The sequence below is a fragment of the Sminthopsis crassicaudata genome, chromosome 6 (genome assembly GCF_048593235.1).
Source record: "Sminthopsis crassicaudata isolate SCR6 chromosome 6, ASM4859323v1, whole genome shotgun sequence".
NCBI classification, from domain to species: Eukaryota; Metazoa; Chordata; class Mammalia; order Dasyuromorphia; family Dasyuridae; genus Sminthopsis; species Sminthopsis crassicaudata.
In genome coordinates, this window is record NC_133622.1 from 243,547,891 (window position 1) to 243,573,905 (window position 26,015).

The 26,015-nt window shown below is 41.0% G+C and overlaps 1 protein-coding gene across 1 annotated transcript in view; it reads left to right on the forward strand.

The window, feature by feature from the left end:
* Positions 1 to 26,015, forward strand: part of P2RX3 (purinergic receptor P2X 3) — a 37,516-nt gene continuing 11,501 nt past the window's right edge. Inside the window, exons 1-8 of the mRNA XM_074273133.1 lie at positions 1 to 209; positions 8,718 to 8,853; positions 9,591 to 9,662; positions 11,754 to 11,817; positions 12,356 to 12,449; positions 12,770 to 12,847; positions 17,190 to 17,331; positions 20,473 to 20,609. Coding sequence (XP_074129234.1) covers positions 91 to 209; positions 8,718 to 8,853; positions 9,591 to 9,662; positions 11,754 to 11,817; positions 12,356 to 12,449; positions 12,770 to 12,847; positions 17,190 to 17,331; positions 20,473 to 20,609 — 842 coding nt within the window. The 5' untranslated portion in view covers positions 1 to 90. The remainder of the gene's footprint in view (positions 210 to 8,717; positions 8,854 to 9,590; positions 9,663 to 11,753; positions 11,818 to 12,355; positions 12,450 to 12,769; positions 12,848 to 17,189; positions 17,332 to 20,472; positions 20,610 to 26,015) is intronic.

Below are 26,015 nucleotides of genomic sequence, written 5' to 3' on the forward strand. Positions count from 1 at the left end.
CCTTCATTCTCCAGGGGGCTGCTATCAGCCTCTGATTCGGGGACAGCCGCCTCTGACTCTCCCCAAACAGCTTCTGAGTGCTTCCTCAGCATGAACTGCATCTCAGACTTCTTCACCTATGAGACCACCAAGTCAGTGGTGGTCAAGAGCTGGACCATTGGGATCATCAATAGAGCCGTACAGCTTCTCATCATCTCTTATTTTGTGGGGTGAGTGTGGGGGTCCCTACTTAATTAGGAGGGAGGTTCTTTCCCCTCTCTCCTCTCCTCATCCCAGGGTTTCGATTCATCCTTTAAGGCTTCTCCTCTTCATCCCAGGAGGCATCCTAGGCTCTGAAAATATGAGTTGCATGCCCAATTTGGACCTTCTCTCTGCACATTTTGGGGAGCGAGGTTCAAATGATACCCCTTTCCTGAGGCTAGCGTTTGTGTGTATCTTGTCTTCTCTCTTCCTCATCTCCTATGCCGGGAACTAAGCATAATCGCCTAAATTCCCCCTTGCACAGGAAAAAAAAAGTGGTGGCGAATAGGAAGTGGGGAGGAGCCCCCCAAGGCCAGTTCAGAATGTCAGATGAGCAAATGGGGGAAGACCTGTGAGAGAGTGAGCTAGGGATGGGAAGCACTCAGGACTGAAAACGTAGAGGAAAGTGTTCTTGAGCTGCAATTGCTTTCCCTGGTAAGAAGCAAAATGAAGGGAAGAAAGGGAAAGTAGAGATGGAGTGGGAGGAAAGGGAAAGTGGGGATGGAGTGGGAAGAAAGGGAAAGTGGGAAGAAAAGGAAAGTAGGGGTGGAGTGGGAAGAAAGGGAAAGTAGGGGTGGAGTGGGAAGAAAGGGAAAGTAGGGATGGAGTGGGAAGAAAGGGAAAGTGGGGATGGAGTGGGAAGAAAGGGAAAGTGGGGATGGAGTGGGAAGAAAGGGAAAGTAGGAATGGAGTGGGAAGAAAGGGAAAGTGGGGATGGAGTGGGAAGAAAGGGAAAGTGGGAAGAAAAGGAAAGTAGGGGTGGAGTGGGAAGAAAGGGAAAGTGGGGATGGAGTGGGAATGAGGAGGAATGGGACTGTGTTAAAGAAGTAAGGGCATTCTTTGCCCTTGTCTGGGAGTTAAAGCAGAGGAGAGCTGCCCCCTGGGGAAGATATGTCCTGGAGCACAGAGGCATAATAGCCATTAAGCAGAAGCAGAGTTGCTAAAAGCGGGAGGAGGGAGGCTGGGTTAGAGAGACAATCCCTTCAGTTCCTCCATCCCCTCCTTAGGAAACAGGAAATTATCATCCTTATCAAAAAAGCATCTATCTAATGTGAGCTTATCCCCGGCCCCTTCTAGTAGAAAATATTCTGATCGATACCCCTCTGGGAGATGTGAGGTCACAGGGAGACATCCCTGCCCCAGACTAAAGGGCTCCGGCCAGACTGTCTATCATCCACCTGCTCCACGGTGGTGTAAAAATCCCAAGCGAATCTCAGGAGAGTTCCCTTAGAGGCTGGGGAGATGGCCATCTTCCTGTCTGGGAGAGAGGAGAGGGAGAGGGTCCCTGAGAAAACTAACAGAAGTCAAGAAGAAGAGAAGGGGCAGGGGTGTATGTATTCCTATGTACCCAGAAGGTCGGAGGAATGGGTACAGTTGTTGGGATGCATGTTGAGGCATCTATTGGTGGGAGTCCGTGTGTGAAGTCATGAGTGTGTCAGAGCAGGTGTGTGTTTGTGTGAGTCTTTCCAAATGTGAGTCAAATGTGTTCATCCATCAAAGGAGGTGGTACATGCCTTGCCATCATGTATTCCTGTGTGTGTGTGTGTGTGTGTGTGTGTGTGTGTGTGTGTGTGTGTGTGTGTGTGTGTGTCAGTGCTACTACACCAAGCTGGGGGAGGAGAGAGGACTGGGCTGAGTGTATTGATGTATCTGGAGTGGGCTAGGGCTGCTCCATGGGGATCTGTCAGAGCCAGAGATGGATGGGGCTTGAGATGAAGAAGCCAGAATCCCTCCCCCTCAGGAAGAAGCCAGAGGAAGGTCAGTTGAACTCTAACCCTTAAAAGACAATGATGGAGAAAGGAAAGAAAGAGCTGGAATCTGACAGCATGGAGCAGCGAGGTGGCCCAATGGATATAGCCCAGGACTTAGAGTCAGGCTTCAAGACACTTCCTAGCTGTCTTACTCTGGGAAAGTCACAATTCCTCAGCCTCAGTTTCCTCATCTAGAAATCAAATAAGATAGCATAGGTAAAGGGCTTCGAAAACTTAAAGCACGATATACATTATATAAAACACTAGATACTATATAGAGACTATTATTATAAGGATGGGGTGGGGGGAAATGGCAGGAAAAGCAAAGTGGCCAGGGAGGGCATTCTGTCCTCAAGGTTTAAGATTTGACTTTGGAATACCTCTAAAGACAAAGTGAATCAACTGATATTTCTAATAAGTAAATTATATATATATGTATATATATATATACATACAAATATATATATTATGTTACTATGTTACTAGATGTTACTAATATGTTACTAAATAAAGTAAAATAAGATGTTACTAAATAAAGGGTAATTATAATAAATAATAAGTAAATAAATATAATGAGATGCATGGTCATTTTGTCCTTTCACTAGGGTTTTCTTTCTTTTTTTTTTTTTTTGGTGGGAGAAGGGGGACATATTAAATTTCCGTAGTATGAAAGACTACAATATGCAAATTTTATTCAATGGGGAAGCTAAGTAACTCTAGACATAACTTATAATCTTTGGGGAGCTCTCCAAGCTCCCAGGAGCTTGAACAATTTGCCTATAGTCTCACAGTCAATATGTGTCAGAGACAGGATTTGAACCCATCTTCCTATTGCTAAGACTGGCTCTCCCTCCCCACTCTGCCAGGCAGTGCTCATGGTAGGCACTTACTAAATAGATGCTGAATAACTGAATGAATGAGCTTCCTGGAAACTCCCTAGCACATAGCTCAGCATCTTGCAAATTGTCCTGACTCTCTTAATGGAGAGTCTTTCATCTCTAGCTAGCTCTAACCAGTGTTCATACAGTGCTGTAAAGTTTACAATGTGCTTTACAAAAACTTTATCCTCTTGCCTGTCATCAAGGGGAGGGAGTAGGGGGAAGGAGAGGATAATTTGGAAAAATGAATACAAGGGATAATGTTATAAAAAAATTACTCATGCATATATACTGTCAAAGAAATTTATAAATAAAATTTAAAAAAACTTTATCCTCTGTAAGCTAGATGCTACTATTATTTCCTATTTTCAAGGAGGGAATATGGTGCACATAGAGATGAAGTGATTTGCCCAGGCTGATTTGCCCCAGCTAACATGTGCCCGAGCCCAGGTTTGAGATCAATTCAGCCAGATTCATCATTCTATCATGGAGCCACCTAGCTGCCAAGCTACCCATCACATCCCAGAGACTATCCCCACAAGGTCCTTCCACCATCAGTCCATTCACCAAAATAAGACCTTTGCCCAGCTGGCTCTTTAGTCTTTTCTTTCCTGCTCCATTTTCTCTACTTTCTGACTTGCATCAAACCCAAACTCTTCCATTTTTTCCCCTTTGGGGTCCCCAGTCCCCTAATAGATTCCAGGCTGAGGAAGGGCTAGGAAGGTGCCGGGGAGCTTGGTATGGGCTGCTTTCTGCAAATCCCACTTGCCGGAGAGCTGCCATCCTCCTTCCGCTCTATAAATAATAAACCAGGAACATGAGAATAAAATATTAAGTCAGAGCAGGGGAGGAATTTCCAATAATCCTACGCTCAGGACTGCACCATCTCTTTACCTCTGGCTTGAAGGGACAGTACCAGTCTCTCTGCCTTGGAAATAAAACCTCCTCAGGTTTGGAACTGCCTGGCTGGCATCCTGGGTCCCTGTGGGACCACTAAGTCTTCCGTTTGTTTTTTCACAGCTAGCTAGCGATGGCAACCATCCTTGAGCACTAAGGCTCCTTTTTGACACACCCCTCTGGACCATTTTGAAGCACCCGGAGGTAAAGGCTGTGAAAATGATTGGTTAATTACAACTCAGAGTCCCTAGGCTCTTTCTCCTGAAATATGCTTGTGGCAGGGGAATTCTCTGTTCAAAGTAAAGGAGGTTGGGACCAGAGTGGATGCAAGCCTTTACAGCTGAACCGTTAGTAGATAAAGGATAAGGATGTAGGAATGATGTCATTGAAAAGAGATCTGGACCTGGATAGGGTTTTACTCCTGTCCCTGGGCTTAAGTACTGGTGGTGTGACTCTAGATAAATTACTCAACCCCTCTGAGACTCAGTTTCCTTATTGGGTAAAATGATGGTTGGAGCTGATAATACCTAAAGTATTACTATGATTATGATGATGAAGGAAATAGGAATTTATTAAGTACTAAGCATTGTACAAAGTAATTTACAGATATTATATCATTTGAACTTTTACAGTAATACTGGGAGATAAGTTGTATTTTTCCCTGTTTCACAGACTAGGAAACTAAGGTAGATAGAGGTCAAACGACTTGTCCAGATTCACCTAATTTGGAAATGTCTGAGACTGGATTTGAACTCAGATTTTTTAAACTCCAGCTTCAAACCCCTTTATCTAACTTCTTCTAAGATCATTATGAAGTTCTAATGAAATCAATTTTTTTTTTTTGCAAAGCATTTTCCAAACCATATAAATGTTCAATATTACCACACCCATCTGTCTTAGTGATAACCATGATATAAAATTGCAAGTTAAGATATCATCCAATTGTCTTCATGGAATCCTAAGTGGTCTAGGAAGGTTCCCCCAAAAGTAGGCGTATAAGAGCTGTTCAAAGGAGGTGAGAAAAATAGGTCAAGAAGGATTGAAGGAACCAGAAGAAAGGAATGGTAAATTCAAAACATCTCACTTTCTTTATTTTTTTTTTTGTGGGGGAGGGTGTCAAGGACCTTGACAGACTTCTTAGAAAATATTTATTTTATTTATTTATTTATTTATTTTATTTAGAATTTTTTTCACAGTATATATGCATGAGTAATTTTTAAAATAATATTATCCCTTGTATTCATTTTTCCAAATTATCCCCCTCTCCCTCCATTCCCTCCCCCCGATGACAGGCAATCCCATACATTTTACATGTGTTACAATAAAACCTAGATACAATATATGTGTGTAAATACCACTTTCTTGTTGCACATTAAGTATTGGATTCCGAAGGTATAAGTAACCTGGGTAGATAGACAGTAGTGCTAACAATTCCCAGTGTTCCATCTCTGGGTGTAGTTATTTTAGAAAATATTTATTGATCATAATGGAAGGAAATGGCTACATTTCGGTTAGAGATCAGTGAAAATAAAGATATAATTTACCATGTTCCTAAACTCAAATCCTTTGACTTCTAGGTTAACAACATTTCTCCCCTACTACCCCACATATGGTTTCCTATTTCTACCAAGGACATTTCCATTCTTCCACTCACTCAGTTAGCAAATATCCTTGATATTTCTCACTGGCTCATTCCATATACTCATTCATTAGCCATGTCATGTCATTCCCATCCATCTCTTCTTATGTTATATTAGGAAAACCACCCTGATTCAGGCCCTTTTCACCTGTGTGTGAAATATTGGTATAGCCTCTTCATTGGTCCCCCAGAACCCAGCTTCTCCCATCTCCCATCTGCCATTCACAGTGTTGGCAAAATGGTACTCCTAAAGCACAAACTCTCTTCTCTGCTTAAGAAAGCGCTTTCAGTGACCCTCCTATTGCCTCTAAGGTAAATAATAAACTCCTTTCTTTAGCATTTCAAGACTTTTGTAATATAGCTCCAATCTATCTTTCCCCAATGATTACATGATATTCTCTCCCCCACACTCTCCAGTTCTGCCCTACTGGCCCATTTCACCATTTTCTAGAGAAGACATCCCATCTCCCATTTCTGCTTTTGCATAGGTTTCTCCCATGCTCAGAATGTTCTACTTCCTCAACTCAGTTTCCAGAATCCCTTAAGATCTTCCAAAACAAATCTTTTTTTTTTTCTGTTTATTTTATTTTTTCAAAACAAATCTTGATTAAGCAGCAAACACTGGACTAAATTCTGGGATTAAAGACAAAAAGGAAACATTCCTAACTCAATAGCTTCTATTCTTTCAAGAGAAACAAGTAGAAATGCAAACACATACAACATGTAAGTAAAGTAAATCCAAACGAATTTCCTGGACAGAATGGCAATACGGAGGTAGTATGAAATATACTCCCTCTTCACTTTAACTTTTTAGCACTCCTCCTGACTTCTTTTAAAGCTTCTTGAGGAGAAACATCCAAGTGTGAGGGACGGTCTGTGCAAAAGAACAGAAAGGGCAGATAGGTTGTACAAAAAGTATGGTAAGAGGCTATAATATAAATATATCTTTATTTTCTCTGATCTCTAACCGAAATTTAGTCATTGCCCTCACTGTACTTGAAGTTCAGGATGAGTGATAAGTAATGACAACAAGGTAACAAACAATAATAATAATAAGTAATAATTTGGAGCAAGATTGCACAAGTTTGTATCTCATCCTACAGCCAATAGGGAGCTATGGGAGCTTGTTGAGCAGAGTAGTGACGTGATCAGATCCATACTTTGATAATATTTCCTCGGCAGTCAAGGGGAGAGACATCAGCTTAGTTCAAGTCCTGCTTACTTTGTCTTTAATCCACCTATTTGCAATTACCTCAAATTAATTTGTTTTGAATCTATGTATATTTGATATTATTGGTCTATACTTGATTTTTCCTCAAATAAATAAAATAGAACCTCTTTGAGAATGGGCAAGGTCTGTTTCCCTTTGAATCTTTAGGTCTAAGAACATGTGAAGCATCCAGTAGGTGCTTAATAGATGCTCAGTGCCTCGGATTGAATAGAAATAGGAGTCAGGAATGGTGCGTGTTGTAGAGAAGGAGAGAATATTCCAGGGAAGGACTGAAAGCAGAAGCAGTGCTCTCAGCTGAGTGTTTTGGGGTTTTTTAAGTGATGAGAATTTTCACTATGTATCACAGAACTGATAGCTTGAGTCACTGCGGGCAGCGGTTTCTCCACCACTTGGTGGTCCTAAAATGTGGGTGAGACACTGTGGGCAGGAAGTGGGGGAGGGAAATGATTTCAGGGGAGTCCCTCCTCCAAGCTGAGGTGGTCACAAGCCAAATGAAGAAGGGCCAGATCAGGAGAGGTAAGTGGCCACTGGGTGGCAGCACTCACCAAGGAATTGGGCTTCCACTCCTGCCATACTGATCTCTTCAATCTGCCAGGGAAGGGGCAAGGCTCTTGCCACTCACCTGGACCCTCAGGCCAGGTCTCTAACTCCCAGATCTCTTACTTCCTTCTCCCTGCTCCCCACTCCCCAAGTTTAGTATTTCACATTTACTCTTTTCTTCTCTCTCTCCTTTTAAATTTTACAAAACTCAAAGCACTTTTTAATCTACTTTATATATATTTTAATTTTATTTATCTATGTTCATGATGTTTCCCTCCATAGATTGTAAGCTCCTTGAGAACAAAAATCACTTTTAAAAATCTTTGTATCCCCAATGCTTACTACAAAGTAGTTTTTTAAAAATAACTGCTTGCTAAAAGGAAGTGGGAGAGAGACAGATTTAGTCAACAAGTCAAACCAACAAGCTTTTATTAATCACCTATCATGGGCCAGGCATTGTGCTCAGCCCTGAGGATACATACAAGTTGTTGGTGTTTATCCTTCATTCTGGAAGCCGACCATGACATCAAGGAAGTGATGTCATGACATATAAGTGAATTGGATTGAAATGAAGGAAGGCTGGGCAAAGTCACCAGCCTCGCTTTCTCCTCCTGGATCTGGTGGCAAAATATAGATGGGGATGTTGGGAGATGGCCCTGGATGGACCTTTTGAAGCTTAAGACTTTAACAGGTCTCAGTGTGATTGAGACAATGTCCAATCAGTGGTTAAAACTTGGATATTGTTTATCCTTCCTTAAGCATGGTTCTTGCCCTCAAGAAGTTCACCTTCTAGTGGGGAATACATTAAGAATACATAAGAAAGGAAGTACATCCCAAGCATATCCCAGAAAAAAAGGCATTGCTAACACTCAAAATGAAGGATTAAAAAGGATATAGCCTTTATATAAGGGAAAACTGTCTATCATAGTTATTAAAAAATGGTATGAACTACCTGAAAGAGAATGAGTTTCCCCTTCTTGGAGAACTAAAAATAAGGGCTAGATGGACTCTTTTTTTTCCCCCCCTGAGGCTGGGGTTAAGTGACTTGCCCAGGGTCACACAGCTAGGAAGTGTTAAGTGTCTGAGACCACATTTGAACTCGGGTCCTCCTGAATTCAGGGCTGGTGCTCTATCCATTGCACCATCTAGCTGCCCCTCATTGGACTCTTTATTGGATCTGTTGCAAAAGCGATTCAAGTTCAGATATGAGTGATTTTGGTGGTTGAATGTCCTTTCCAACTCACATTCTATGATTTTATGACCTTTAGAGTCTTCTGCTATTTCAAATTTTTGTGTCCTCTTGTCTAATTATAAGGTATAAATAATCACAAGGTGATCTTATAAAGAAGGGGAACCCTTTGTCCTGTCTTTGGACCTTGCTTCTGAATTTGAGAATTAAAAATATGCCATTACAGATTTAACAGGAAAACCATGTTGGCCTAGTAGAGTGGCCCTCTATGTTGAGATCTCTTTGGGACTGTAGCACGTTTGAGGGGTTCTGGATTTGTTGACTTTGGGGCCTCTTTCTCTCCTGGCTTCAGGTGGGTGTTCTTACATGAAAAGGCATATCAGGTACGGGATACAGCCATCGAGTCTTCAGTGGTGACCAAGGTGAAGGGCTTTGGACGTTACGCCAACCGAGTCATGGATGTATCTGACTATGTGACCCCACCCCAGGTAAAAGCTTTTTTGAAGGGCATGTGGATGACAGGAGCCACAATGGGGAGGTCTAGGGCTATGGGGGGAAGAGGAAAAAGAGGCAAAAGGATAGCGATCTCTGGACCAGAAACATTGGAAAGTCTTGAAGTTGCTAAATTAAGGTCTCCTTAGAAAAATATTTAAAGAATAATTATTGGGATGGGAGAGGGTCTTGCCCTTTAAGCACTAGCCTGAGAGTAAGGAAAACTGGGCTCTAATTATAATTCTTGCCTTCTATTTCCTTAAGTAAGTCATTAAAGTTTTTTGGGACTTAGTTGCCCCAACTACAAGATAAGGATAATAATGCTGTCCTACTTATGAACAGCAACAGCAGACATTTACAAAGGACTTTAAGGTTTACAAAGCATCATAAAATAAAGCCCTATATCGCATTTGAGCCTCACAACAATCCAAGAACATGGGAAATGAATCCTGCATGTGTGCGCCTAATGACGTCCGTGTGAGATAAATGCCTCTGGTATTGTTATTCCCATTCTGCAGACGAGGAAAGGCTCAGAGAGGGGAAGTAAGTCAGGGATAGTCCTGCAGCTGCTGAGTGCTACAGGTGGGATTCAAACCCAGGAGTTTGGAGAGCACCAAAGGCAGGAATATCCATGAACATACTTCAGAAACTGTAATGAAGAGGCTGCAAATGTACAAGCTTTTTTCTTTCTAAGTCTGATTGCATTTTTTCTCTCCCACCTTCCACTGCAAAGGGGACCTCTGTCTTTGTCATCATCACCAAACTGATCATCACCGAAAACCAGAGGCAAGGATTCTGCCCAGAGGTAAGAGCAAGCCAAGGTGGACAATGATGACCATATAATAATGATGAGAAAGGCAGGAAACTGGGGGGCTAAAGGAGGGAGGGGATCGGGCTTTTTAAGGAAGAGAAAAGCAGGATGGTTAAGGATGTCATCTAAGTAGGAGCAATGATGCTGCTTAGATGGGAAGAAATAAAATTTCTGGGGAAAAGCTCCTGCAAAAGGAGAGTTTGGATAAGCAGCGTGAGTTAAGGACTTGACCAGATGGACTATGGAAAGGGCCAGAAGCAAGAGGCAGTAGCAGAAGAGAAAGCAGACTCAAAACCAATTAAGTCTAAAGGAGATTATGGAGAAGGGAGGTGCAGAATTCAGCTTGCAAGATGCAGTTATTTCAGTTTGCTGTGTTTTTTCTGGACTATGGGTCTGTGAGCGGTGTGAGGGATGTGTATGTTTGTGTGTGTGTTTTAGTGATGTCCATATTTTTTTTCCTAAGACAATTGGGGTTAAGTGACTTACCCAGGGTCACACACATGTCCATATTTAGCCAGCCTGCTCTCCAGCTTCTGAAGTCCCTTCACCTGGAAAACTCCCACCACCACAACCCCCACTTACCTCCATAATAATGGCTAAGTCTAAACCAACGAGGATATAAAGTAATTAAGACACAGTCAGAGTCAAGAATATGGGAAATGAATTCCGCATCTAGATCATAATCCTGCTTCAGGTCTGGGGGCCGAGAACATTTTTTCCCACCTCTGCCCTCCCTAAAGAGACAAAGATTGATTCTACTTGATTCAATCTCCAAGCCTAAATGCTTTCCCATCTTCCTCCTGTCTTAGAATATTTAGTTTCCTTAAAAGCTCAGCTCGAAAGCTACCTTTTAACATGAGATCTTTCTGTATTCCCCAACTCCCCAATCAGGCAGCATCTGCTCTCCCCTCTCATCAAAATGATGTCTGTCCACACACACTATATTATATTATATGATGCAATCTAGCAATATAACATTAGTATCTAATATAACATGACATGATATTATGTGATCGATAGGATATGATATACTATCAGCCCCCGTCATCTCCCTTGATACAATGTAAGCTCCCTGAGGGCAGAGAACATTTTGTTGCCATCTTTGTATTTTCAGGGCCAACAGAGTTCCTGGCATTAAATAATAGGCACCCAATAAATGCTTGCTGATTGAATTTAAAAAGCATTTGTTAAGCTCCGAGACAGCGCCTGGCTCTCTGCTGGACTCTGGAATTACACAAATTAAAAACAAAACAGTCCCTTCTCTAAAAGAACTTGAAGGAGGAAAAGGAAAGGGGGAGGGAGGGATCAGTAATTGGAAAAAAAGAATAAAATTAAGGCAGTTTCTTGGAAGATGGATCCCCAATGATTGGGAAAAGGACTCTGGCATATAAGTTATATTTTAAAGGAAAGTAAGGGTTCAAAGAGGCAGAAGTGGAGGCCAGTCTATGAAAAAGCCCAAAGGAGAGGGATACAGGAGACTGCAAGGACTGGATGCAGTGTAGACTGTGAAGGTTGTAGCCCAACTCTGAGGGGCTTTAAGAGTCCAGAGGGAGCACTAAAGTTGCTTGAGCAGAGGAGTAACATGGTCATACTCCTTGACAGTTGTGTGAAGGATAGATTGCAGAGGAAAGAAGAAGGTGAGGGACCTGGCCACTGGGCCTTAGATGGGTGCTGAAGGCACGCTCCATCATAGTGTCTGCCCAGAGGTTGTCTCTAAGACGACCCTGATTTTAGGGAAGTGACGTCTTGACATGCAAGTGAATTGGATTTGAGGGAGGGATGGCTGTGAAGTCACCTGCCTCTCTTTCCCCTCAGAGCCATCTGGGTCCAGTGGCCAGATATAGATCAAGACTGGATGCAATGGGAGGTCCTGGCCTTTTTAAGCCAAGGTCTTGGTTTGACTGAGGCAACACCCATTCAGTGGTTAAGGCTAGGGAGCAACTGAGACACCTAGTCCAAAAAAAAAATTCTAAATGAATGAATGAATGAATCTGGGAGGGGGAAATGCTCAGGGTTTCTGGCCAAAGCAGAAATGGCTGCTTTTTATGTTCAATCTGAGCCTCACCTCTGCTTGTGTCTCTGTAGAGTGAGGAGAAACATGCTTGTACCACGGACCGGGACTGCCGGGCTGAGAGCTTCACTGGGGGAGGTGAGTGGATATCCCGCAGGAAGCAGAACCAAAATCCCAGCAGAGGCTGCACTAACTGGGCTGGAAGGAGGCCGGGAAGCAAATCTATCCATTTTCTAACAAGGTTAGGAATATAGGGGGAAGGAAGAGACAGATGTGACCGTCTCCTCAGGTAGAATTCTGGCTCCTTCGGACCCTCTCCCTATTACAGAGACCCTGTCCAATGTGGGCCTGATAAATATTTAACAACTGGTCCTCCACCAAAAAAAAAAAATACCTATGGCAAACTTTGTTTCATCTACGTATTAGTATTTTCTAAGGTCTAGAATCAAGAAAATCAACTTTTATTTGATAAAATCAAATCAATAAAACAATCAATCAAGTAGCTTTGGCCATTTTCCAAGGTGTAAATTCATCACTGATAATTGAGTAATTCCCTTTCTCCACTGGTTCGGCTGGTTTCAGTTCATCTCAATCCAGACCTCTCTAGCTCAGATAAGTGGGGGTAGAAATGGGAAATGGTGGATCCCTGGGTGACTTGGCCATTGTTCCCTCCCAGGTATTCTCACTGGCCGCTGCGTGAACTATAGCTCGAAGCTGAAAACCTGTGAGATCCAAGGCTGGTGCCCTGTGGAGGTTGACACAGTGAAAATGTAAGAACTGAGTCTCCTGACTCCATTGAACAAAATGGAAGATGATGAGCTAGTGTAGACACACCCTGACTTCCGAGACCCTGCCCTTGGGGAAGAGGAGGAATCTCCTTGCATGGCTGTGGACTTTCCTCCATTTTCCTCCCTGAGTAGGGCAGAGGTTCTCAAAGGTTTTTCCTTTAGTAATGAAAGGCCCCATTTTTACAAGATTGGGCCTTGTCTGTCTACACTTTGGGGGATCAACTCCCTGTCAGTACTCAGGAGGGAGGGTGGGTTTCCTCCCTTCTCCAGGAGAAGCTCAGGTTTCTGCTTTCCTCCTGCAGGCCTGTCATGATGGAAGCTGAGAATTTCACCATCTTCATCAAGAATAGCATTCGATTCCCTCTCTTCGACTTTGAGAAGTGAGTCTTTGGTCTAGAGCTTCCTCGCTGTCTCTCCCCTCGTCTTCTAGACCTTAAACCCAATCCACCATTTCCTTCCATCTATTTCCTCTTCGTTCCTACCTGGAATACACAGATTCTTTTCCTAAAATTTGATCCACAGCTTCCTGTTCCTTCTCCTAGTTTTCCTACTTAGATCCCAACCCACAAGCTATTTTCTCCTCTCCTCTTATCTCCCCCCCCCCCTTAGAATTGATCCAAATCCTCCCCCAAATCCCTTCTTATATCTGGGAAGATGAAGCTAGACAGGAGAACAACAGAGACAAGGACACTTGATTACATTCATTTTGCTTTTTTTGCCTTTTCTCATTTAGACTGAATAAAGTAGGATGCCTTTTCCCACCTCCTTGCCCTGCCAAAGTCTCCTTTGGGGTTTTTGCTTGAACCACCCCTAAGTGGTAATCCAATACTCCAGGGCCCATAATCCTCCTGGGCTTGGAGCTCATGTTTACACAGGATTTTAAGATTTACAATTCAGCTTCCCTATTTTTGTCCCATTAAAGAGGAGGTGGTTAAAGTATTATTTTTCCTACTTGGGGGAAGTTGAATGCCTTGGCTCTAGCCTCACAGTTGATAATCTCAGAGCCTGGATTAAAACACAGGGTTCCAACTCCAAGCAGAGTACAAATGAGTAAGGTTACAATTTCCAAATTATTCAGTCACAGTAATAATAATAATAATAATAATAATAAATAATAATAATTCAATAACTATGTTTTATATACCATAATTCATATATTTATTTAATGATATTTTATAATATATTTTAATAATATATATTATTTATTATATAAATATATTATAATATTTTAAAATAAAATAATAAATATAATATATTGTTTGTAATATTTATTATGCATAATGAAACAATATATCATATTTATAATATTTATTATCTTACTATATGTTCAATTATATTAATAATTATATTTTATTATATAAATATATAAAGTAAATTTTTATGTATTTTATATCTATAAATATAATAACTCTAACTATATATGATGATATAACTATATATATGATTATGCAAGTCTAGAGTGACTCATTTTCCAGAGTTCACATTTGGTCTCAGAAACATCCTATCTGTGTGAGCCTGTACCAGTCATTTAACCCATTTTGCCTCAGTTTCCTCATCTGTCAAATGAGCAAGAGAAGTAAATGGCAAAGCACTTCAGTATCTCTGCCAAGAAAACCCTAAATAGGGCCACAAAGAGTTGGACACAATCTGATAAATAATAGAACAAAAAAAAATAAAAATAGAAAAAAAAATACTCTTTGTATAGAGATATATATGTAAAATCTACTTTGATCTTCAAAATAACTCTGGGAAATAAGTGCTAATATTATTACCATTTAACAGATGACTAAACTGAGGCTATGTGATTGATCCATGATCAAATTGCTAGTAAACTTTTAATTGAAATCCTGACTCCAAGTCCAGAGCTGTTGCCCACTGTGCCTCCTAGCTACCTGTGGTGAAGAAAGCATGTAGAACTACCCCTGTTACACGTTTTCTGGACTGAAAATTCTCCTGAACCTCCGGTGGTCTGACTGTTGTAACATTCAGGGCTCAGGATGATTATGAATCCTGCTGATAGGTTTATGGTGGGATTGGGATAGCACTTGTGTGCATCTCTAAAATTTTCTTATCTTAAATCCTTATGGATTCTAACCCTATATATTCAATCCTTATGGATTCTAACCCTATGGATTCAATCCTTATGGATTCTAACCCTATGGATTCAATCCTTATGGATTCTAACCCTATGGATTCAATCCTTATGGATTCTAACCCTATGGATTCAGTCCTTATGGATTCTAACCCTATGGATTCAATCCTTGTGGATTCTAACCCTATGGATTCAATCCTTATGGATTCTAACCCTATATATTCAATCCTTATGGATTCTAACCCTATGGATTCAGTCCTTATGGATTCTAACCCTATGGATTCAATCCTTGTGGATTCTAACCCTATGGATTCAGTCCTTATGGATTCTAACCCTATGGATTCAGTCCTTATGGATTCTAACCCTATATATTCAATCCTTATGGATTCTAACCCTATGGATTCAGTCCTTATGGATTCTAACCCTATGGATTCAATCCTTGTGGATTCTAACCCTATGGATTCAATCCTTATGGATTCTAACCCTATATATTCAATCCTTATGGATTCTAACCCTATGGATTCAGTCCTTATGGATTCTAACCCTATGGATTCAATCATTGTGGATTCTAACCCTATGGATTCAGTCCTTATGGATTCTAACCCTATGGATTCAATCATTGTGGATTCTAGCCATAACTAGGAACTCTTGTGTCCCGAGGACAGTTCTGGCCAGGGTAGGGCCCAGTCCAGGAGGCTAGGAAAGCAGCTGGCCCATCTTCCAGACTATCCAGTCTGCATCTCTGCTCAGGGGCCACTTGGACCCAACCTCAATTACTGCGAGGAAGCAGGAAAGGGAAACTAACTCCAGGAGAGAGTCACGAAGCCAAAGGCCTTGTGAGAGTTTTATCCCAGGGCAGGAGAAGAAGTGGCAAGAGCCTATACGAGGTGGAAAGTAGTTGTTCAGTCACTTTTTCAGTTGTATCCGACTAAGATCCCATTTGTAGTTTTCTTAGCAAAGATACTGCAGTGGTTCTTCACTTCCTTTTTTAGTTCATTTGACAGATGAGGAAAGTGAGGTAAACTGGGTCAAGTGATTTGCCCAGGGTCATATAGCCAGTGAGTGTCTAAGGCCAGATTTGAACTCACAGAGATGACTTTTCCTGACTCCAGGCCCAGTGCTGTATCCATATGTCCCACCACAAAAGATGACTACAAGGAAGAATGGAGTTCTGTGTCCTCATCCAGTTGGGGCTACTCTCACGAGAACTGGGACTATGACTGAGTATGAGGGCAGTGGATAGAGCATCAGTCCTGAAGTTAGGAGGATCTGAGTTCAAATCCAGCCTTAGACACTTAACACTTCCTAGCCGTGTGACCCTAGACAAGTTATCTAATCCCAATCCCCTCTCCCTAAATAAACAGTCAAACAAACAAATAAATGACTGTGTCTGTGCTTACACATTTCCCTCCAAATTTATTGAAACACAACATCTTTCCATGGGCTGTTTTGTTTCAGAAAAATAAAGCCAAAAATTGGTATGAATTATCTGTCCGTGGAATTGGCTACTCTGGCCTGATTTAATTGAAGGTGGTGTGGCTTATTGATCTTGTAGAGAGACTCAAATCTGTTATTTATGAATTTATAGGACCCAAAGGACTTCTCCTCCAGGAGAACTCCTAGAACTCTGTTGGGTGTGCCATGTTCTAAGATCTCTTCCAGCCTAGATTCTAGTTCTTGGAGGCCATTCCAGGTTTTCTCATAGGGCTGTAGCTCTAGAAGTGGAAGGAAGCTCACAGCCTATCTCCCTTAACTTTCCAGCAGAGGCAACTGGGCCACAGGGAGGTTGAGGGACTTGTCCAAAGTCATACAGCTAGGAAGCTTCAGAGGCCAGACTATAAACTCATGTTCTCTGATTATTAAGTTACTATCTCCTATGAAATTCTGTTCCAAGGTCCCTCACAGGCCCATTTTTGTATGTTCTAAGATCCCTCCCAACTCTGGTGTTCTGTGTTCTAAAGGCCCTTCCAACCTCAACATTCTGTATCCCATCTGTGATTCATTCTGTATTTAAAATGATTGAAAACTTAGCCAGGTTGCCAACTGGAGTACTCATAAACTTTCCTTTTCTTTTTTCTTCCTCTTCCCTAAGCCTGAGAAGGCAATTCGGGTGGGAGGGGTCTGCTCCATCCCTACCTGGTCTCTACCCCAATGTATTTATTTATTTATTTATTTATTCATTCATTCATTCATTCATTCATTCATTCATTTATTTATTTATTTATTTATTTATTTATTTATTTATTTATTTATTTTTTGCTGAGGCAATTGGGGTTAAGTGACTTGCTCAGGGTCACACAGCTAGGAAGTGCTAAGTGTCTGAGACCAGATTTGAACTCGGGTCCTCCTGAATTCAAGGCTGGTGGCTCTATCCACTGTGCCACCTAGCTGCCCCTCTACCCCAATGTATTAAGAGTAGGAATGTTGTCCGTCTCAAATCCATCCAATCCTTCTGTCCTTTGGTGTGAGGTCCTGTATTGGGAGTTCTGTTTTGAGGTGGAATACGTCAAGCCAGATATTATGAAAGTCCGATTTCTCCCCCCTTTGTTCCTTGTCAACCCAACCCTGATTTTTCCCCCTACTCATTCAGATTCTCTCATCTCTCTCTTTTTTTTTCTGCTCTTTCTCAGGGGAAACTTGTTACCCAACCTCACTTCTGCAGACATAAAGAAATGCCATTTTCACCCTGAAACTGCCCCCTTCTGTCCCATCCTTCGGGTGGGTGACGTGGTCAAGTTTGCAGGACAAGATTTTACCAAGCTCGCCAACACAGTGAGGACTCCATTCTCTATCTTTTTTAAAATTTTGTTTTTTTAAATTAAAGCTGTTTATTTTCAAAACAAATGTATAGATAATTCTCAGCATTCAACTTTGCAAAAGCCTGTGTTCTGATTTTCCCTCTCCCTCCCTGCCTCCTTCACCTAGACATTAAGTAATCCAATATATGTTAAATGTGTGCAATTTTTCTATGAGTATTTCCACAATGATCATGCTGCCCAAGAAAAATCAGATCAAAAAGGGAAAAAATGAGAAAGAAAACAAAAAACAAGCAAACAACAACAAAAAAGTGAAAATGTTAAATTTGATCCATATTCAGTTTCCACAGTCCTCTCTCTGGGTCCAGATGGTTCTCTCCACCACAAGATTGTCGGAACTACCCTGAATCATCTCAGTGTTGAAGAGCTACATCCAAAAGACTCCAATCTCTTATTCCATGCGATGTCAGCATTTCCTCTAAAATCTGAGGCCCATAACACTCTGGCCCAATAGATTAAAAATTTTTTTTATTATAGCTTTTTATTTACAAGCTATATGCATGGGTAATTTTTCAGCATTGACAATTGCAAAACCTTTTGTTCCAACTTTTCCCCTCCTTCCCCCCACACCTTCCCCAAATGGCAGGTTGACCAATACATGTTCAGTATGTTAAAGTATATGTTAAATACAACATATGTATACATGTCTAAACAGTTATTTTGCTGTGCAAAAAGAATCGGACTTTGAAATAGTGTACCATTAGCCTGTGAAGGAAATCCAAAATGCAGGCGGACAAAAATAGAGGGATTAGGAATTCTATGTAGTGGTTCATAGTCATCTCCTATAACATGCCCTCCTGGCAGTTACTATTACTAGTCTGTCCTCCTTCCTAGGCCCACCAGAGTACCTTTGACCACTGTCCTTTGCAGTGTCAACTCTACCCGGCTCACCTCCTCTGAGGCCTTCAAAGGTCTCTGGACACGATCTCTTGAATCTATAGTTTAATAACCGGTAGCGCGCTCAAGAACAGCCACGTGTAATCTTAAAAGCCTTTATTATACCTATTCACATAATGCCCTGACTTAATGCCCTGACTTGTTAGCTCCCTAGTGAACACCTGGTCTGAAGACCCATGTGTTCACTCCCAAACTCCTTACCTCTCTGGGCTATCCATCAGCTTGGCTCAGCTACCCCAGGCTAGGGAGCCAGGTTAAAGAGAGCGACTGGCTGCAAGCAGTGGGCTTATAAAGGGCCTGTAAGGTCACACACAGAACCAACCAGCGAGAGAGCCATCACCCATTATGAAGCTATCTCAATATGGCCAGGATCCCACCCACAGGGCAGTCCTATATCCACAGAGATTACTTCTGGGCCACTCAAATCTCCTGTTGCACTGTGGCCTCCCATTTAAAGGACCCTTACAATTCCCTTCTCTTGTTTTGTGGGAACCGCATCCTTATAATTCCCTTCTCTTGTTTTGCGGGAACCATATCCTTACAATCTCCTAGAGTTCTTTCACTGGGTGTAGCTGGTTCAGTTCATTACTGCTCTATTGGAGCTGATTTGGTTCACCTCATTGTTGAAGAGGGTCATGTCCATCAGAACTGATCATTATGTAGTATTGTTGCAGTATATAATGATCTCCTGGATCTGCTCATTTCACTCAGCATCAGTTCATGGAAGTCTCTCCAGGCCTTTCTGAAATCTTCCTGTTGCTTATTTCTTACAGAACAATAATACTCCATAATATTCATATACCACAATTTATTCAGCCATTCTCCAGTTGATGGGCCCAATAGATTTCTGAACAGTGTAAGTAGTCCAGAAATCCAGGTCAAGACCCTAACCCACCAACTTCTATAGACATCTTTTACTCTGGATCAGTTGTCATGCCTACATCTTAGCCTCTGCTTTCCAATCTGTACAGTGAGGGAAGGAACTAGACTACACCTGCTCCTTATTTTGAGAGTGGTTGAGTCACTGAAAATGTCCAAGAATGTTTAAAAAACATATGGTATCCCAGACAATGGAGACTAATCAAAAAAGAATTAATCAGGCATCTACTATTTGCTGGGCATTCTGTCAGATCATATCTTGGTGCCTGTTCCTCTCTCACATTACTTGGTTGCTAGGGCAGGATTCTCAGACTTGTGATCTGAAGAAACTTCAGCCTGGTTATGGGACTTTTTTAGGTGATAAGTTATTTCCCTTTTCTCAAATCCCCCATCTAAAGAAAGGAGAGAAAATGCTGCCTAATTACTTCTAGGGGAGCTGGAAACTGGGAGAAAGTATGAGAACGCCTATTAATAAGAGAGACAGTGGAATACAGGACAGAGCTGACTATGGAGCCAGAAAGGGAGTTCAAATACCATTCCTGATATATACTGGCTATGTCTCTGGCGGAGGGAAGGCCAACCTGCATGTCCCTGAGTGTTCCCTAAACTAAGAACAGAAAACAACAACAAAAAAGTCATGCCCTAAATGGCTTTAATAACTCTTTCTTTCTTTCTTTCTTTCTTTCTTTCTTTCTTTCTTTCTTTCTTTCTTTCTTTCTTTCTTTCTTTCTTTCTTTCTTTCTTTCTTTCTTTCTTTCTTTCTTTCTTTCTTTCTTTCTTTCTTTTTCTTTCTTTCTTTCTTTTTCTTTCTTTCTTTCTTTTTCTTTCTTTCTTTCTTTCTTTCTTTCTTTCTTTCTTTTTTCTTCTTTCCTTCCTTTTTCTTTCTTTATATATATATATAAGGAATATATAGATATTGTATATAGATAGATAGATATATCAGTGATTGAGATATACATACATATATATGTGTATATATATATATATATACACATACACACACACACAGTGATAGAGCACTAGACATGAAATCAAGAAGAACTGGTTTTGAATTCTAACCCATATACTTTCTAGTTATATGAACTGGAATCAATTATTTAATTTCTGTCAGCTTGTTTCTATATCTCAAAAATAGGCCTAATAATAAGAGTATCTCTCTCATAGGATTACTGTAAGGATTAAAGGAGATAACATCTCTAAAGTATTTTACCAATCTAAACCACCATTTAAATGCCAGTTATTATTATTATTATTATTATTATTATTATTATTATTATTATTATTATTATTATTATTATTATAATGTCTGTTTTCTCCTCAGGGAGGTGTCCTGGGCATTAAGATCGGCTGGGTCTGTGACCTGGACAGGTCCTCAGATCAATGCATCCCCAAATACTCCTTCACTCGGCTGGATGGAATCTCTGAGAAGAGCAGTGTCTCTCCTGGATACAACTTCAGGTAATTCCATAGAGGCATTGGAGCAGAGATGTGCTGTTCCCAGTAGTTTCATCCCCTCCGGCATTAGGGAATAAAGGGCCTTCCAAAGGAGGGCCGTAAGAAGGAATGTGTGAGATAAAGCCTGAGTTCCATTTCCATTTCTCTTAGTAGCTATTTGACAGTCTCTCATGTGGTTGTTGATTGTTTGTATTTCTGTTTTTGTAAATCATTCATGTCTTTTTACAATAAAGGACAGGGCAATGATTCTTGGTCTTATATATTTGAATTAGGATCAAAAGAATTATGTTCTGTTGTGGTTATAAGAGACAGAGAGAAGGAGAGAAAGACAGAGAGATAGAAACAGAGACTGACAGAAAGAGGAGTAGAGAGAGAGAGAGAGAGAGAGAGAGAGAGAGAGAGAGAGAGAGAGAGAGAGAGAGACAGAGAGAGAGAGAGAGAGAAGAGGAGAGAGAAAAAAAGCCGATTGCTATAGAGCTATAGAAGATCTGCAGCCATGGGGCCATTCAGGAAAGTCTGTCTCAGGCTGGGGACTCACTGAACAAAAGAGAAGCTCCGGGACCTTTCCACAGGGAGTCAGGCAGCTGGGGAAAGAGGGAGAGAAATCCAGGAGAATAAGTTGACTTGGAAGGGAAGGAGAAGATGACTGGCTCTCCTCATAAAATGAAAGCCCCAAATACTGGATTTGAACTCAGGAGGACCTGAATTCAAATCCTGCCTTAGAAACCTGGCTCTATGGCCCTGAGCATGACATTTCATCCCTCTGAGCTTCAGTTTCTTAATCCATCAAATGGGGAGAATCAGAGCACCTACTTTACAAGATTATGAGGATTTGGAAAGAGCTCATGCATATATGTTTGTATTTCTTACAGAATAATAATAATAATAGCTGCCTTATTGCATTCTAAGGTTCAAGGCACTTTACAAATATAATCTTATTTTATCTTCATAATGTCTTTTAAAAGTAGCTATAATTATAGTCACTATCTTATAGCCCAGGAAAGTGAAGCAAAAAGGGCAAGTCATTTGCCCAGAGTGACTCAGGAAGTGTCTGTGGTAAGATTTGAATTCAGATCTTTCTGACTCTAGATCTAGCTAGTTCTACTCTTTCATTTTTCAGCTAAGAAAAATGAAGTTCACAGGGGAAAATCACTTGCTTCAAATTGTACCATTTTATATGAGAATCAATGAACTAGACCCGAAGAACAGATGACTTGGGAGTGGACCCAGCTAGTTATCTCTTTATTCAGAGAGATGCCTCATGGGAGAGGGATTAGATTTCTTTTACTTCAGTTGACTTTTGGCCTACAACACTGTAGAACTCGAGCAATTTCTAGTCTCTTCTTCCTTTTCTAGGCCAATGTTTCCTAATGTTCTATCTCCTCAAACACTTCACTGATTAAGACAATAAAAATAAAGGAGAGGTTGGCAAAAATACTTTAAACACTGTAGAAGAAAGATGCTTAAGATGTTCAAAACATGATACTACTTACTAGTAATATTAATAACAAATTATAATGATATCTGATATCATTTGCGAAAGTGAAATTTCAGTGTGATTCCCCACAATCCCAACAATAGCATGAAATATTTAATACTAACCATTCTAAAAAACTGGACACATTAGTCTAGCTAACCAGGAGCCCCAGGAGCTTCACAGACATTGTCTGTGTTTATAGAGAACTTGTCTAGTTACAAAGGAGAACCCTTGAAATTTCAGTGTGATTCCCCACAATCCCAATGGTAGCATGGACTATTTAATACTATCCATTCTAATAACTGGACACATTAGTCTAGCTAACCAGGAGCCCCAGGAGCTTCACAAACATTGTCTGTGCTTATCAAGAGCTTATCTGGTTGCAAAGGAAAACTCTTGAAATTTCAGTGTGATTCCCCACAATCCCTATGGTAGCATGGACTATTTAATACTATCCATTCTAATAACTGGACCCATTAGTCTACCTAACCAGGAGCTTCACAGACATTGTCTGTGTTTATAGAGAACTTGTCTAGTTACAAAGGAGAACTCTTGAAATTTCAGTGTGATTCCCCACAATCCCAATGGTAGCATGGAATATTTACTACTAACCATTCTAATAACTGGACCCACAAGTCTACCTAACCAGGAGCTTCACAGACCTTGTCTGATCTGTGCTAATTGGTGCTTATCGAGAGCTTATCTAGTTACAAAGGAAAGCCCTTCCTCTAAGAAGCTCAGCATCTAGTGAGGGAGCCAAGAAACAAAGGCACGCTTGCTAAGGCCCCTTCAAGCTCGAAATGTCTGTGATTCTCTGCCATGAAGATGTCAACAACAGACACATATAACTGCCTCCAGAAAACCTCCCGTTAACTGACACCCTCAAACAAGCCTCGCCTGGGCAACCACCAAGCTTTGTGTCATCTTGGGGCCTTTTTCCAAGTGTTTTGGTAGGGATCCAGATGGGAAAATTTGTGGTTGGAGGAGTGCTGTGCTAAAAGTCTAAAACTGAGAGATTTGCTAAGTCGGATATGATTGTCTTCCAGCAGTTTCTAGATGTGGGTCATTTTCTCCTCGTGCTGTGCTCTTTGAGTCCTGGCCTTGGCCAGTGTCTTCATATAAATGGATTAACCCTTGGTTTATGGGACCATTTGGTTAGTTAGAACACCCTGTTCTCCAATCATCCCTGTTAACCGAGGTGTTATTGTGTGGGTGTGTGGGGAGATAGATATCAAGATGATGGATGGATAATAATAGGAGTCTTGGTGAACTTCAAGATCTCTCTGAATCAACAGTGTAACATGGCAGTAGAAAAAGCTAATTTGTTAACTCTGCATTAAGAGAGTTTTAGTGTCCAAAATAAAGGCACCGATGGTCCCACAGTCCTTCCGCCCTAGCCGGACCACAGCAGAGAGTTGGATTCCTTTTTGGAAGTCACATTTTAGGACACTGGTGAGTTGAAGATTACTAAAACAGTAAGGATTAAAGCAGCCTGGGGAAGAAGACATGCTTATGGTAACTCTCTTCAAGTATTTCAAGGATTGTGATATGGAAAAAGGATTTGATTGATTTGATTTGTTCTGCTTGGTTGCAGAAGGTCGAGCCAAGAGCAAGGGGGAATAGGGGAGGGAAGGACTCAAACACAAATGTGAGATCAGGAAAACCCACCAAAATTCTTCATTTGGAGTCAGAATGGGCTTGAATCCTGACTTTGCCGCTTGTGGGATGGTGGGCAATTCATTTGTCCTTAATGGGTCTCAGTTTCCCCATCAGTAAAATGAGAGGGGAGAAGCAGAAGATCCCTAAAGACCTCTTCAAATGCTTCCATTTAATGTTCTCTGTTCTTCTAAGGAAGTGAGCTAGAGTAGGAGGAGGCATGGGAGGCTGAAGGGATTGATCTCACTAAGAATTTATTTATATGGTTAAAAAAAAAAATCTAAGAATGGGAATGAGGAGATAGAAGTTTTTCACTTGGTTCTGCCATTTCCTGTGTGATCTCTGAATCTTTGATTCCTCATCGATAAAATGTCGAGAGAAGATGGGTGGGAGAGATTGAGAGGAGATTGAGCTGCATGAACACAGGGCACGGATGGAGGCCACAAGAGGGTGAAATGAGATTCTTAGCTGGCACTCTCTGCAGCAATAGCAGAAGCAGTAGCAACAAAATCAAGGTCTGATTTCCTGTGTCTTGAAACTCTCATTTCCGCAGACAGAAAGAAACCGAAATATGAAATTTTGGATTCTCTTTCTTAGTTTCTGGGAGAAAAGCCTCTTCTGCAGGAGTTCATTGCTTCTTGTGTGATCAGTGTTTCTGAGAGATCCCTTTTTTGCTGGAAGCCAACCATAGCAGCTTTCATGAAGCAATGAAGCTTGGCTCTGCTTGGTTTTTATTCAGAAACACGCCATTCAGCTAGATCTAAGGCCAACTGAGAGGGATAAGAAAAAGTTTGCCCTTGGCTTTGATTAGTCTTTTTATAATCTGAGTGTTTTTTTTTTCTCCATCCAACATCCATACTGTCTCTGTTAAGAATAGTCATATGGCTGATTTCCATGAAAATAGCATGAAGGCTGTCTTTACCAGTAAGCAGACTGCTATTAGGATGGCCCCTCAATCAGTGCCTGGAATAACCTTTGTTAAATTCAAATGCACAATTAAAAAAAAAAATTAAAAGCCTGGATGCACTAGAATGCTTGGCAAAAACCGGAATAGTACAAAACATCCCCGTTTCATTTCATTTCCTGTATGACTATGGATGAGCCAAAAATTTTATTTGGGTTCAACTTAGTGTTGGAAATGTTTCTAAGATGCACTAGTCCACTTCCTGCCTTATTGGGTATAGTGAAAATGACTTAATTCTGCTTTGTTGCTCTGAGATCTTCAAATGTTTACAACTCAGCACTTGTCAATGTTGGATTCCACAAGTATTTATTAGACATCTATTAGGCACTGCATATCCAAACGCAAACCAAATACTCCGTCTTTTCAAGGAATTTGCAATCGATTGGTAGGGAAAACAGATCTCTGCCGATTAGCAAATGTGAAATTTATTTAAGTAAATATTCCATAGGTTTGTTCGGTGGAGTGGAACACACTCGCTGGAGGAATCAGAAATAGTATCTTTTCAGAGATGCTTTTGCACCAGGGAGTGCAGAGTTCCAAAGGTGAAGGATGGAAGAGTGTTCCATGCATGGGGGAAGGGAGATGTGGAATATCTTGTACAGAGAACAGGAAGCAGTAAGCCAATTTGTCTGGAACGTAGAGTCCATGGTTGAGGGAGAAGAGAGGAGATGCATCTGCCAGAAAGAGAGGTTGCAACAAAATTGTAAATGCCAAAAAGTTTGTATTTGATCCTTAGAGATGAAAGGGAACCACTAAAGCCTCTTGAATAGGGAAGGGATTTGGTAAGATATGCTTTAGGAAAACCAATATGGCAGCTAGTCAGAAGATAGGTTGGAAAGGAGAGACGTATATTCTTAACACATGGTGCTAGAGAATAAAATGGAAATGGTCAGTCAACAAAGTTTAGGAAATCACGCTGCATAAACATAGGGCATACTCACTGTGCCCAAGATGAGTTTTTTCTTTCTGATTTGCTTTTTTCCTCCTAAAATGAAAGTATATTCCCCCATACCTCTTGACGGGGAAATAACCAACTATGATGCATTTCGTTTTGGGGTCATTGAGTTAATATTGTTTAAGATCTGAATCAGAATCATTTCTACAATCACTGATGTCTTTCATTCTTAGGAGGTAATGCATGTAAAGGAAGGAGCATTGGATTAGAATTTGGAATCTTGGTTCCTCCATTTTCTAGCTCTGTGATCTTGTGTACTACTGTGGAAGCTGTATTTAATGGGAAGGTAGACAACCTGAGGGCAAATCCTGATTCTACCATTTATTATTTACATAATCTAGAACAGTGGTCCTCATA